Here is a 12,398-nt window from a genome sequence, read left to right on the forward strand (position 1 = left end):
AAGTTGCACTTTTCCCATCATCACAACTCAGGGTAGTGGATCACTCCTTATGGGCGACTGCAACAATGGAAGAAAAAAAAAAAAAAAAGAGGTGGTTTGCTCTCTCATTTCACAAGAATCACAATTACTCAATGGGTTATACGTTCATGAGGTGTGAAGTAGCAACATTTCCCATTAGGTTTAGAAAACTTTCTCCACCCCTCTTTTGCTACTTCAGCTCAAGTGCAGCGGTCCCTTGGCTTGGCATGCAACGGCAGTGTGGGTCACCCTGCAGCCTGTTCAGCTGCCAGAGCCCTTTGTGTACAAAGATGTTAATTGGTCCTAATCCGCCACTAGAAGCTGTTTTGGTAGCCTGACCTCGCACCCTGAAGGACACCTTGGTGTGAAATACTAAAGAGCCCATTCAAGTGCCAGAGAAAAGAGGCACAGAGCATTCCAACACAATTCAATTTCCCAGCTGAAAGGGGGGGCCTTGAGGGGAGATGGTGTGTGTGTGTGTGTGTGTGTGTGAGGGGGGGGGGACCTTGTCAGAGCTAGGCTGGAGATGGGGGCGCGTCATCATTCTGACAATAAATGAACGCTACAAAAGTAGTGGCTGCTGTGATGTGCAGCCCCACATTCACATCTTAGCCTCTACTTCAAGGGATTCCCATCGCCCCGCTGGACATGGGATTGCTAATTGCCTAAAACCACCCCCACCCCCACCTTACCTTCACACACACACACACACACACTACTCATATAATCCTCACACTAATTGTAGGGCCTTTGTTTCTGTGTTGTCAAGGCCATGTTTCCATTAACCGTTGATAATTGAGAGCAGCTAATATCAAAGTTGTTAACCAAAATAAAAAGTCGCTCACAGGACAGGACAACGCTTTCACACAACCTGGGCTTGTTATTTTTTTGTTTGTTTCTTTTTTTGTTTTTTTTTTCCCAATTTAAAAATTTCCCACACACATTTTGTTAATGATTTCAACCATTGAGAAAATGACACCTTATATTTATTGATCTAAGGCCACTGCAGTTGTACAGACTGAAACACGTGACCAAAAAGTGACAAAAGGCCAATCCTTGGGTTCATTTTATGATATTCAGCACCTGCGGTTTATATATATATATATATATATATATATTTCTCATTATTACCAGTCAAACTGTGTGTTCTTTATGTATGCTTGTTTGATTATGCCATGTGATTATTATTATTATTATTTTAATAATGCCATAGAGGTATCACTGCAGCACAGGGCTAAATACTCAAGTTGTAGTATAGCCCGCTCCTGGTCCTTTGACACGATGACGCACAATGACGCCCTTCATGGAAAAACCTTGTACCATCAATAATGGACGACAGACATATTTTTCCTCCCTGAAGAGTTTGCATTTCCTCTGTGAACTGGATCCACGTGAGGCCGTCATTTGGGCTCATGCAAGCGTACTCCTTTCTTACAAACTATTTCCCAGCCAGGTGGCGGAGATGCTAAACACGATACCGTAGTGGCTGCGGACGAAGTCACCTCAGAACTGCAGGCAGGCTTTTAATAAATAATGATAGGCGAGGGATAAAACAGTAGCCGGTTATCACTTCAAGAGACGTGGCAACTCGGTTCATAGGAATCAATGGCGTTAAGCAGTGGAACATCAAAACAGGTTTGCTACAGAGCTGCACTGAGAGACAACAGACGGTTACATGCTGTAGCCTCTGCTTGAATAGCCTCACTTCCCTGGTGCAACTGCCATATTCCTGAGTCAGAGTAACTCATGACCACCTCGTGGGGGAAGGAAAAAAAAAAAAACAGTGTTACAAGACTTGACGGGCATTAGCGCGTTCATGGGTTTGCTTCAAAATTCCAAAAAAAAAAGACATTGTCACTAGTTCACTATGTCAGACTTTGAATTGCTAAAGGTGATTTTAGCTTTCAGCATTCGAGGATTCGTAAAAAACAAAACAACAAAGATATAAATCCGCTGCCGGGGAACTTCTAGAATAAAAAAAAAACATATAACGGGATTCTGAAAAGATGGCTACTAATTTCAGTGACCAACCAGGATATCTATTTATCGGACCATAGCATGTAGCGAAAAAAAAATTAAAAATCCTTGTAACCTTGCCAGTCGCTGATGCTCCAAGTTATGAGCTTGCTAGTTCTTTGCACTGTTTGTGAAGAAACGTAATCAGGCTCAAAGCAGGAGCACATTTGGAAGCGGGTGGGGCCTTGCTGCTGGTGGGTGGTATAGAAAGGGAACAATACTGTCTATACAGGAAAATGGCAGCTGGTTAACACAACATGTTTGTCACAAAAGGTGGTGAAGTGCTTTTTGTCACAGTGGCCCGAAGTACAGACACTGACAGAAGAGTAGATTTCTACTAAATGTGATGTTTGAAGCAGAGTTCCAGACAAAGTTAAACTAAGCAATGAAAACACCGCGATTTCTGGCATTCTGGCTTGAGTGCCGGAGGAATAACTCAAATGTGGGTAGTTGGAGAGAGTGCCTAGACCTGATCTTAACCAGCATTGTTATGAAGTCAAAGCCACAAGTTTGCTGATAGACGCTCGTATTTTGGTGGTAATTGTAATTCATGTGCGGGTCATTTGTACCATTTGTACTTTTCAACCTGTCAATTGTGATAGCACAAGAAATTGTGGAAAATATTGCCATACAACCTTCTTTTGATAGTCTTCCAACCACAAAAGGGTTTTTTTGGCCAAATGAATTTATTTAACTGCCACGGCTTCCATTCAGCCCGCTCATGTGTCATCACCCTGACAGCAGCAAGCGACAAAGACTCCACGAGCGAGATGCAAGCTGTGGAGAATTCTATAGCTTCCATGTTATTCAAAACTCACGCTTGATTCCTTCTACACGTGCGTAGTAAAGAACAAAGTTAGTTTGTAGAGTCATCAAAAATGCTTTGAGTTGCAAAACCAAAACCAAGCCTTTAAAAACTGACGCTCTTCAGGTGCATGAAATGATTCCCTTGAGAATGACCTTGTCGCATCATTCAGCTGACAGCTGCCGCAAACACACTAGTAAACCAAGTCTAAAAAGAAGAAAATATAGAACAAACAACTCGCTGCATTGCTGTTGCAGTGTGTGGCACGGTCATCCCTCACGGGAAGCTGCTACACAGCTCGCAATAGGGCGAGTCTACAATTAAACATATACATTTAAATTCCAGTCTTAATCACACTTGCCAAACATTTAGTAGGTGAGTTTGTTCAATATTGAATATTGTGAATAATTTTTACTTAAAAATTAAACGGATTGCATTCGCAGTCTTTTTTTGTTCCTTGTTTTAGTAGCACCTTGCAGTAAACGTGAAAAAAAACAACATACCTGTATGTATGTGTCCCTACCAAAATAGTATTTACATTCCATGATGCTATTTCTAGTCGATGACAAGCAGGAAATGCTAATTCTGAAAATTCTGTGTCTTTTCATCCAGCACGATAGGTGGCTGAGAGCTCAGGAAACATCTTTCTAAAACAGATTTGGTGGAGTGGGAGCTACAGGTTTGTCCTAAATATAAAAAAACCAATGCGTCAGAGATAGCATTATTAATTCAAATGATGTGCAAAGGTAACATTACAAATATTCATGAAGGCCAAAAAGACAAAAATATATTAATACCCCTTTGGAAATTTAAGTCCTTGACTAATCTAGCTAAATACATTTGTTAGAGAAGTACAGAAGTGCAAAACAGGGGAAATTTGGTATTATAAAAAAAAAAAAAAAACACTTCTCTAAATGCACCGGCGGTTCTTAAAAATGAAGAAGCTCGAGCAACTCGTGACAAATGTTCAGGAAAAAAGAGTGCGATTCACATGGATTAGTTTCCATTCATGCATCAGACAGAAATTGAGTCAAATCCTTTGCCTACATGTTAATGTTCTTTCATGAAAAGAATGGCAAACGCCCACGGGAGAGCCTTTTTTCCCCCCAACTGACAAGCTAGCTGCTTAAGCCTAATTAGAATGCGGATTATAGAACTGTTACAAAAATAACATTGATTTTATAAAAATTACTTTCATAGTGACAGATGAGACATTTGTTTATCGTGACTACATTATTACCATTAATTAAATCTTCACAAAGACATATAGTGCCTTGCTCCATGTCTTTTCATAGCGCTAAATGACAGAATGCACCACTAAAACAAAGGCGAGCCATTTCGTGGGCTAATAGCTTTTGTAGCATTTGACATGAGAGAGACAAAGGCCTCTTCAAAAGAAAGGATTTGGCCTGATGAGAAATGTCTTTATTTGTTTATTTTCCTGTGCTCTCTCAGAGTGGCTTTCAATAGCTGTCTCCCTGTCAAGAGAAACATTTCAACATTGTGATCTTATAGACCATTCAGTATAGAGGAAAGAAACCATAGAAGTTCGGCAGCGTCCTCCGGCAAACGCGACGTTTTACTTGACAGCTCGATTTAATCAAACTTGCGATATGTAGTTTCCAAAAATCCTCAGTCAATTTGCACAACTGCAATATAAACATATGGCTCTTATTCAATCGATACTCAGCTTCTTCACCAAAAACAGCCAAAAGTAAAAACGTTGTCCGCATTTAACTGACGACTACATTTATACATGACTGTGATTTATGACATCATTTAATATAAAAAAATGTCCCCTTCCATCATATGTAACATACATGACTGCAGCCACACAGTACATCTGTAAACCTAAGAGGAAATTATTAATATGACAAAACATCTACAACAGCAAATTTATAGTCACAGAAAATTTAAGATAGCTTTTAATATTTCATGGTCTTTTTAAGTAAAGGCCGGTGCAAAGCATTCTGTCTGTATTGTCAACACTGCATTGGTTTTATCACAATAGGAACATTAATCTTCATTTAGCAAACTCAAGGGAAAACATTTGAAAGTGGCCTTTGAATTCAGGTTTTTTTCAGGGGGGGTGACACACAACGGGGTCAGTGTGAGAAGAATATACCAAAATATACAACATTTTCAGCCACATGTGTCCTAAGTAGAAGATAAAATATCACACACTGAAGAAGTGCAACCCAGTGGATTTTGCTCAGGACCTTCACTTATAAAAACAACATGTAGTATCTCTTCCTAACTGGTTGGCCGAAGAGCAGGTCAAATTCCACCCCGCCATGTTTTTAGTTAACTTTTCACTCCACAGAACAGATGGACCGACACCTGTGGTCCTGTGTGTGTGTGTGTGTGTGTGTGACTGCTTTAATCATGATGGTTTGTTTTCTCAGCATACTTCCTACAAAACAAAATGGCAATGCAGATGTGACTCAAGCAGGAGCAAGACCATAAATACAGGGGGGTTGGGTTGGGTTGGGAAACACACTTTAGGGAACAAAAATGTAAATATTTTGCACTGCCTTACAATTTCCAAAAACCATGCAGTATAGTTCTAGACATTCAAATACGGCTAATTCCAATCATGCTGATGTGCTGGTTATACCTTTATTTTTTTGCTGAACACTTACAGGAGCCTTTCCGTCACCACTCCTGCCTGACCCTCAAAAAAAATGGGCTAATAATCCAACCGAGCTAAGTTTTCTTAGGAGAGTGAGAAATTAGCTCCGGGACCCCCCCGGGTCTAAGTTATTGTCCAGATCAGCACCGTGGACAGCGCCAAGCCATAAAGTGACCCGAACCCGAGGGTCAATCCACGGGACACACATTTGACCCCTGCATCAGGAGCTAGTCATAAAACCAGGGATAACTCAAAAGGAGAGGCCAGAAAGGGTGAAAAATCAGTGAGGAGAGGTAAGTCAGTGCAAAAAAATAATCTGATTATTACACGGGGATATAAAGTATTAAAAAGAGCCAGCAGATCAGGCCAAAAACATTAACTATACATACACACATGCATACATATACTTGCTAATTTTTCTGGAAAAAAAATTTTGAGTTCTCATTGAAATTGCAAAAGATCATGTAAAATCCAGAGCTGAACTTGTACAAAATGATGTTTTGGGTGTTTAAAAAAAAAAAAGAGAACAATCAATGTTTTTCACCGTTAACATCACGACTGGAGGCGACATAGAGGAAGAAGAAACAAAAAAAAAAAAAAAAAAAGGAAATACACAGATTCAAAGAAAAACGTAAAAACGCAAGTGTAACACTAGAGATCATTTCTAAGAATTTGGGTTTTGTGGAAAACAGAGGGAGCTGAAATAACAAGGCTCACAGTCAAGCAGGTATTTCAAGCGCAGCTCCGAGTATTTAATGATGAAGTGAAGTCCAAAGCCAACAAATATTACTCCAGCCAACTCCAAGTCATGTGACTCAACTTCCGAACAGAGGAGGATTATGATGTCAGCTCCTTTTTTTTTTGTTTAAACACATAGTGGTAAGCTGACTGCCTAGCGTTTCATGTAGTTTGACTAATCTCCATCCCCTAATTCAGCTTCACACTCCCGAGCAAAAGGCTTTTGAGAAGAAACTCCAAAACTGCAAGACACCGTGGAGATATTCTTTCCGCCCATTTACACCGTCATGTGAGGATTTACAAAAACAATAAGTGACAAATATTCAGTTGCACATTCATGATCTACCGACCACCCTGCGCGCTCGATAACGTGCCGCATTCCCCCGACCAAGATACAGACTTTACCCACACATTCACACATCAACGTCAAAGACATCGGAAGCAATTAGAGGTTCGGCTTCATGTTAAAGGGTACTTTAACACGGTTTCTCGAAGAAAAAGGGATTGAACCGATAACCGGACAATTTCTAGAGGTCTCATCTAATACCTGTCTCAGGGCAGAGACTAATGTTGCAATGAAATTCTGGGTTTGTTCATTTCATACTTCTTTCTATCAAACATCATTACGCCCTTAAAAGTCATCCCTTGCCAAAAAGCACGATTGGATGATGAGCCGCCAACAGAACTCTCAAGGGTTTTTAAATGCCAAGAAAGTTGGTCGTCTGTCAGGTCTCATGTGATACACAAGACAAACAGGTGACAAGGTGCATGCACTGGAAATGCATGCATCCGGTAAGAAAATGCAGCACATATAAGTTTTCTGGCAGTTACTTGAGATGATGATTGGGGCCATTAGAAGGCTGCTGCTACATGGTAATGTGTTTGATGAGAGAAAAAAAGGGGAGCCATTCTGCTGCAACAAAATTAGAGAATTTATAGAAGTAGCATGGTGATGTTTTTAGGACAGGGTTTTATCACACGTAGCATTCTCTGTGCTTGCCTCTCAGATGGCCCGAGCTCCATTAAGTCATTTCCTTCCAGTTTGCTAAGAGGCTTTTAGTCCATGCTTGCCTCTTTGACACTTGCACAAAAGGAAAAACTACCACCTTCAAATCATAGGGCCCTAAGCATAATCAAAGTCCTGTTACAGGTCCCGCATCAGGCTTACAAAGCAAAGTGGCAAACAACACCAACATCTAGGGATGGTTCTGTGTTGATTCAAATAATTTAATCAGCAAGGCCAGAAAATAAACAAGGATACTACATGAACACAGCCACCAACTGATTTAACTCATCCCAAGTGCTACCAAAGTAGATTTGGCCAGATAAATCTGGTTTTTGTTTGGATGAACGGGAATATGTGCACGGTTTCCAAAGACAGACACTCAGCTAATCGTCAAATTGCCTGCGATTAATGACTGGAAACAAAGCAGAAATGGAGAGCTAGATTTAAGTTACAAAAGTGCCAAATAAATCCCTTTACATGATAGTTTATTGAGCAAAAATAGAACAAAAAAAATATCTATGAAATAAAAAAAGTTAAATTGATGCAATACAGTGAAAAATGTAGACATTGAGAAGCAAACAATAAAAAGACATTCCAAATTTAGAAAAACAGAGTGATGTTTGGAATGGGAGAAAAGAGTAAAAAAAATGTTTGACAGATACTGCATGAAGTCACTGGCTAGCCATTCATTTTAAAATCAAAAAGTTATTTAAAGTGAAGAAAAATGACAGCAAAATGACACCATTTATCAACCCAGACACAATAAAATTAAGAACAAACAATCTACATTATTGTTTACACTAGCCTTTTAATGATTATTGAATAGATAGACACCTCCATCAGCAAAAACCATATACTGGTAAGAAACCATGGCTGACTCAGCAAAGTACAACAGTCATGAGATGGAAATTCTGTGAGAACTGGCCTGAGCTGGACGCTAGATGAAAAAAGGGGAAATAGTTTAAGTTCATACAAGCAGGAACTATGGAAAATGTCTAAATGTAGTTCTAATATGATTATGGGCACTTGAAACTTTGCATCAATGAGACATTAAAAGGAAAGTAACAAAACCATAAGCACTTTTTTTGAACAATTTATTTCCCAATGTTTTCTGCAGCACAACAAAAGTTGGAATTCCACCAAACTCCTACCATGAATGACGTTTCCATGGAGGCGCAGTAGAAATTAGACTGAAAATGTCAAAGTAGCCAAGCCACAAACTGCCTGGGAGATGAAGAGAATTTTCCATTTTCCCCCCGGGAGGAGGACATACGAAATGTATTTTTCTAAGAGCATTCAGTAAATGACAATATCAACGACCCATCTCCCTAAAACCCTTCTTACCGCACTGCTAATTACCTTTGATTAGTGCATTTAATTTCATTAGTGCACAAGTATGGATTACCAAAAAGTATTAAATGATTTGCAAAGAACTCCAACATTTAAGCATGGATAAAGCTTGAAAGTCAGTCACCGTCCCAATTAACAACTGCCTCACCAGACTTGCTAATTAACAAGATCACTTTTAAAAGTCACCGGCAAAACACAGGAATAACAACACGCATGCATACAAAAACACACCTTCTTATTCATCTGCACTCAATAAGAGCACAAAGTATTTACCTTTTCCTGTGGAAAATATCTGTTTCAGAACAGAGAAATTCCATCATATAGTTATCTCCCAAATCACTCTGTACAGCAGATGCATCAGACAATTTGTTAATATTCTGTTGGGGAAATCAAGAAAAATAAAATAAGATAAATGAAAAGGAAAATGATTTGTTTGAGTCTAGCTCGAAGTTGGGCTCTGCTTCTTTCCATCTCACCGGAAGTTGTCAGAGCCCCTGAACGCATCAGTCATGTGATCAGTCACATGATCGATCACAAGCTTGTCGCCTTTCAGTTCCCAAACACGATCACTTTATCATACTTCTCACTACCATGCAAAGACGGCAACAATCTGCAGGATACGCACTGTATAAATAAGCGTATTTGTAAAATTTTGACTCAAAACAACCCTCTTAAGTACCCCTGCGCTTTGCTCATTCATTGGTCTCGATCACCTGACCGCTAATGCTAGCTAATCCATCACGACCGTGACATTTAGCTGCATGGGGTCCCGGTACCGTCGGGCCTGCTTACGGTAATCATACCGGATGCCAACCCGATACAGTTACACATTAATGAAATTAACATGGTTTAAGACGACTGACACGCTTATAGACGTGTGTGCGCGCCGTATATTTTGACGTCGGCCCTGCTGGGTGCAAGCAAAAAAGGGGGATCCAAGTAGTAGCTAGCATGCTAATGAATGTATTGTATTTTACAGACGCTTCATGTTTAGGGAACACTTTAAACATTAGCATTTCAGGAGCCAGAACAGTCTTCATAATAGCTGGGTTCGACATTAAACTTTCAAATGTTTGCTTACGCTGTGCTAATACGCTGAGCGGATACACAGACATAATGATGTGCTTTGAATTAAAATGTATCTTATTTCTTTTAATACGCCACGCATGAATCTTTTGAGACACGTTAACAAAGACTAATTGCAGCGATTCGCTGATTCACTTTGATTAAATCACCGTGAACACAAGGTGTAATCTCCCTTATCTTGATGACCATTATGATACGGATCTGAATCGTGACACAAATACGCATAGCAAAAACAGAGGAAGCTGGTCCCTCGACGTATTTCTTCAAATTAAATCAACATTAACAATCGTGAAAGATACAAATAATGTGCTATTTTACGGTGTCATTGAACGCGTCGCAGTCAGATGCTAGCTAAGGCTGCAGCTAGCCGACATTCAGAATCCAGCTAGTTACTCACTGAGCCGCGGCTGAGAGATGTAGTTTCTAGTCACTGCCTGTGTGTGCGTCCTCGCAGCGGCCGCCAAGCCGTTGTCCATCGCCCTGTTTGCCACCAGTGTTGCCATCGTGGAGAAAACGACAGAAAACCTGAGAAAGCGCACGAATGTCAGGGGGAGTTTTGCTAACTGAGACCGAGCAACATAAATGACAGCGGAGCGCTGGTCACGTGACTCGCCTACCCGGATGTGCTTGGAGCGCGGCGCGGGAGCGAGCATCTCTACCGTGAACGCGCATGAGCAAAATCAGCTTGAGTGAATATTTTTTTTTTTTTTTCTAGTTCATGTTTTTCATCCCAAAAAAATAATTGTAGATTATAGAGGAAAGAAGGAATGAAAGAAAGAAAATTAAAAAAATAAATGGGGATGTGACCAGTCAAACTGCCCGACCCGTGGACGCTCCAGACCTGCTAGAGCATGTTTTTGTGTTTTCATTTTTAATTTCAAGTTTTCAAGGTTAGGCCTAAAATGTGTGTCCTTTTAGCTATTTATGAGGAAATCCAAAATCAATTAGACTTTTTTGGAGCAAACTTATCTTTATTGGATGATGATCTTCTGCCGTGAAAGTATGGACCTTATTTATTTATTGTTATTTTTGTTCTATTTTTCTTTGACCATATCCGCAAAAAAAAAAAAAAAAAAAAAAAAGGTGTTCAAGTAAATATTTGGACATGATCACAGAAACCTAACTGTCCCTCAAGAACCAAAACCTACCCCTCTCCCCCGTCTCCTCTTAGGTGGAGTACAGCTGTTTTCGAGCTGTTCGCGCTCAGTTCAGCTCATATTCTGTCTTTTAAAAATGCGTAAAGCTCCTGCAAGTGAAGAAAAAAAAAAAGCCCTTCTTGATAAAGTGACCTTCATTACAGTAGAGGCAGAATAAATTAACTTCAGATGTGGAGAGAGCAAATCTCATTCATTTCCTTGAGAGAACGGCGGTGTGTGATGAGTAGTGCCTTTTCAAATGGTCCGATTGCTCAGTGACTTTGAATTCGTACCATTTAAATTAATCAGATGCGAAGCAGAGGAAAGAGATGACCAACATGAAGCGGCAGCCTTGAGGTTTTCATCAGACTGCAAGAGAAAAAAAAAAAAAAAACACCTCACCGTACCAACAAGAGATATCTTGCTTGTTTCGTTTTTGAAATCATCAAAAAAAACAAGCATGTTTTTAGCCTCCTGGTTCATCGACGCGGCCTAATTTTGCAGTTTGACCTGAAAATCATCTGCCGCGTGGAACACCAAACATCTCATCTGCACGCGTCCCATCCCAGCGGCCACGTGCGCTCTCCTCCGAGCACCAACGCCAACCTCTGCATCCGTCGTGGAAAGAGCTGGACGTGTCTTGGAGGTACGTTGAGCTGGATCCACCGCGAGGAAGTGGTTTTAGACGCTGTGGAGATAAAAGTTGGACGCTGAGGTTGGAGGAGGTCTAGGGGAAGACCAGAGAGGAGGTTTATGGACGGAGCGAAAGAGGACATGAAGTTTGTTGGTGTGAGAGGAGAGGGTTCCATGGTGAAGGTTCAGGAACAGCTGATAGGAAGAGAAGAAGTCACGCTTTGAGTTTAGCTCTTTTAGCTTAGCATACCATAATATCCACGTTACCCCGGATGTCCAGAAGCTCCTCTCGTCCAACGGCCTCATCCAACATCTTCTGAACTGTTATTCTTCCAGACTCCAGTTGGATTCTGGGATTCTAGGGACATAAAAACGCTTCGTGGTGATAAATTTGAGGAGGAGCACGTGAGGAATAACCTTCTTAAAGGCGATTAGACTTGGGAATGACAACATCTCTGCTCCGCGGCTTTGCAGCGCCGTTTCTGTTTTTTAAAAAATCCCATCGGGTTAAACGGGATGGAAGAATATTTGTTCGCCCGGTTTATGAGTCCTAATAGATTCACTTCGATGTCGCGTCTTCTGTCGATGGAAAACGAGGAGTCGGGAACTATGTTTACAGCAATCTGGTATTTATAATTCGCTTGCTCGTTGGTATTCTTTGCTTCAAAAACAATCTCTCTCTTTCGCCCGCACACACACACACACACACACACACACACACACACACTCCTGGTAAGTGAACTGTTGAATGACAAGTAAAATGACATGATTGCACACATTTTCCCCCGGCAAACTCTTGGTTTGCTCTTCCCTCCTTGCTGAAGCTCCGCTCTATTCTCATCTGAGGCCACGTTCTCTTCACAATAGCTCGTAACCGACTGTTTGAAGATGATTTTGAACCGTGGCCTCCGCGTCCACAACCGACACGCGCCGCGCACGGAGATGCGCCGCTCCCGGATGGCGGAAAAGCACTACAGC

The 12,398-nt window shown here is 40.9% G+C and overlaps 1 protein-coding gene across 1 annotated transcript in view; it reads right to left on the minus strand.

Moving 5' to 3' along the window:
* atp6v1ba (ATPase, H+ transporting, lysosomal, V1 subunit B, member a) overlaps positions 1-10,278 on the minus strand; it is a 33,424-nt gene extending 23,146 nt beyond the window's left edge. The window contains exon 1 of the mRNA XM_086163628.1: positions 10,049-10,278. Coding sequence (XP_086019754.1) covers positions 10,049-10,154 — 106 coding nt within the window. The 5' untranslated portion in view covers positions 10,155-10,278. The remainder of the gene's footprint in view (positions 1-10,048) is intronic.
* Between the last annotated feature and the right edge of the window lie 2,120 nt (positions 10,279-12,398).

The sequence above is a fragment of the Fistularia commersonii genome, chromosome 2 (assembly GCF_037954325.1).
Source record: "Fistularia commersonii isolate RoL2024-O1a breed Wild chromosome 2, RoL_Fcom_v1.0, whole genome shotgun sequence".
Taxonomy (NCBI): domain Eukaryota; kingdom Metazoa; phylum Chordata; class Actinopteri; order Syngnathiformes; family Fistulariidae; genus Fistularia; species Fistularia commersonii.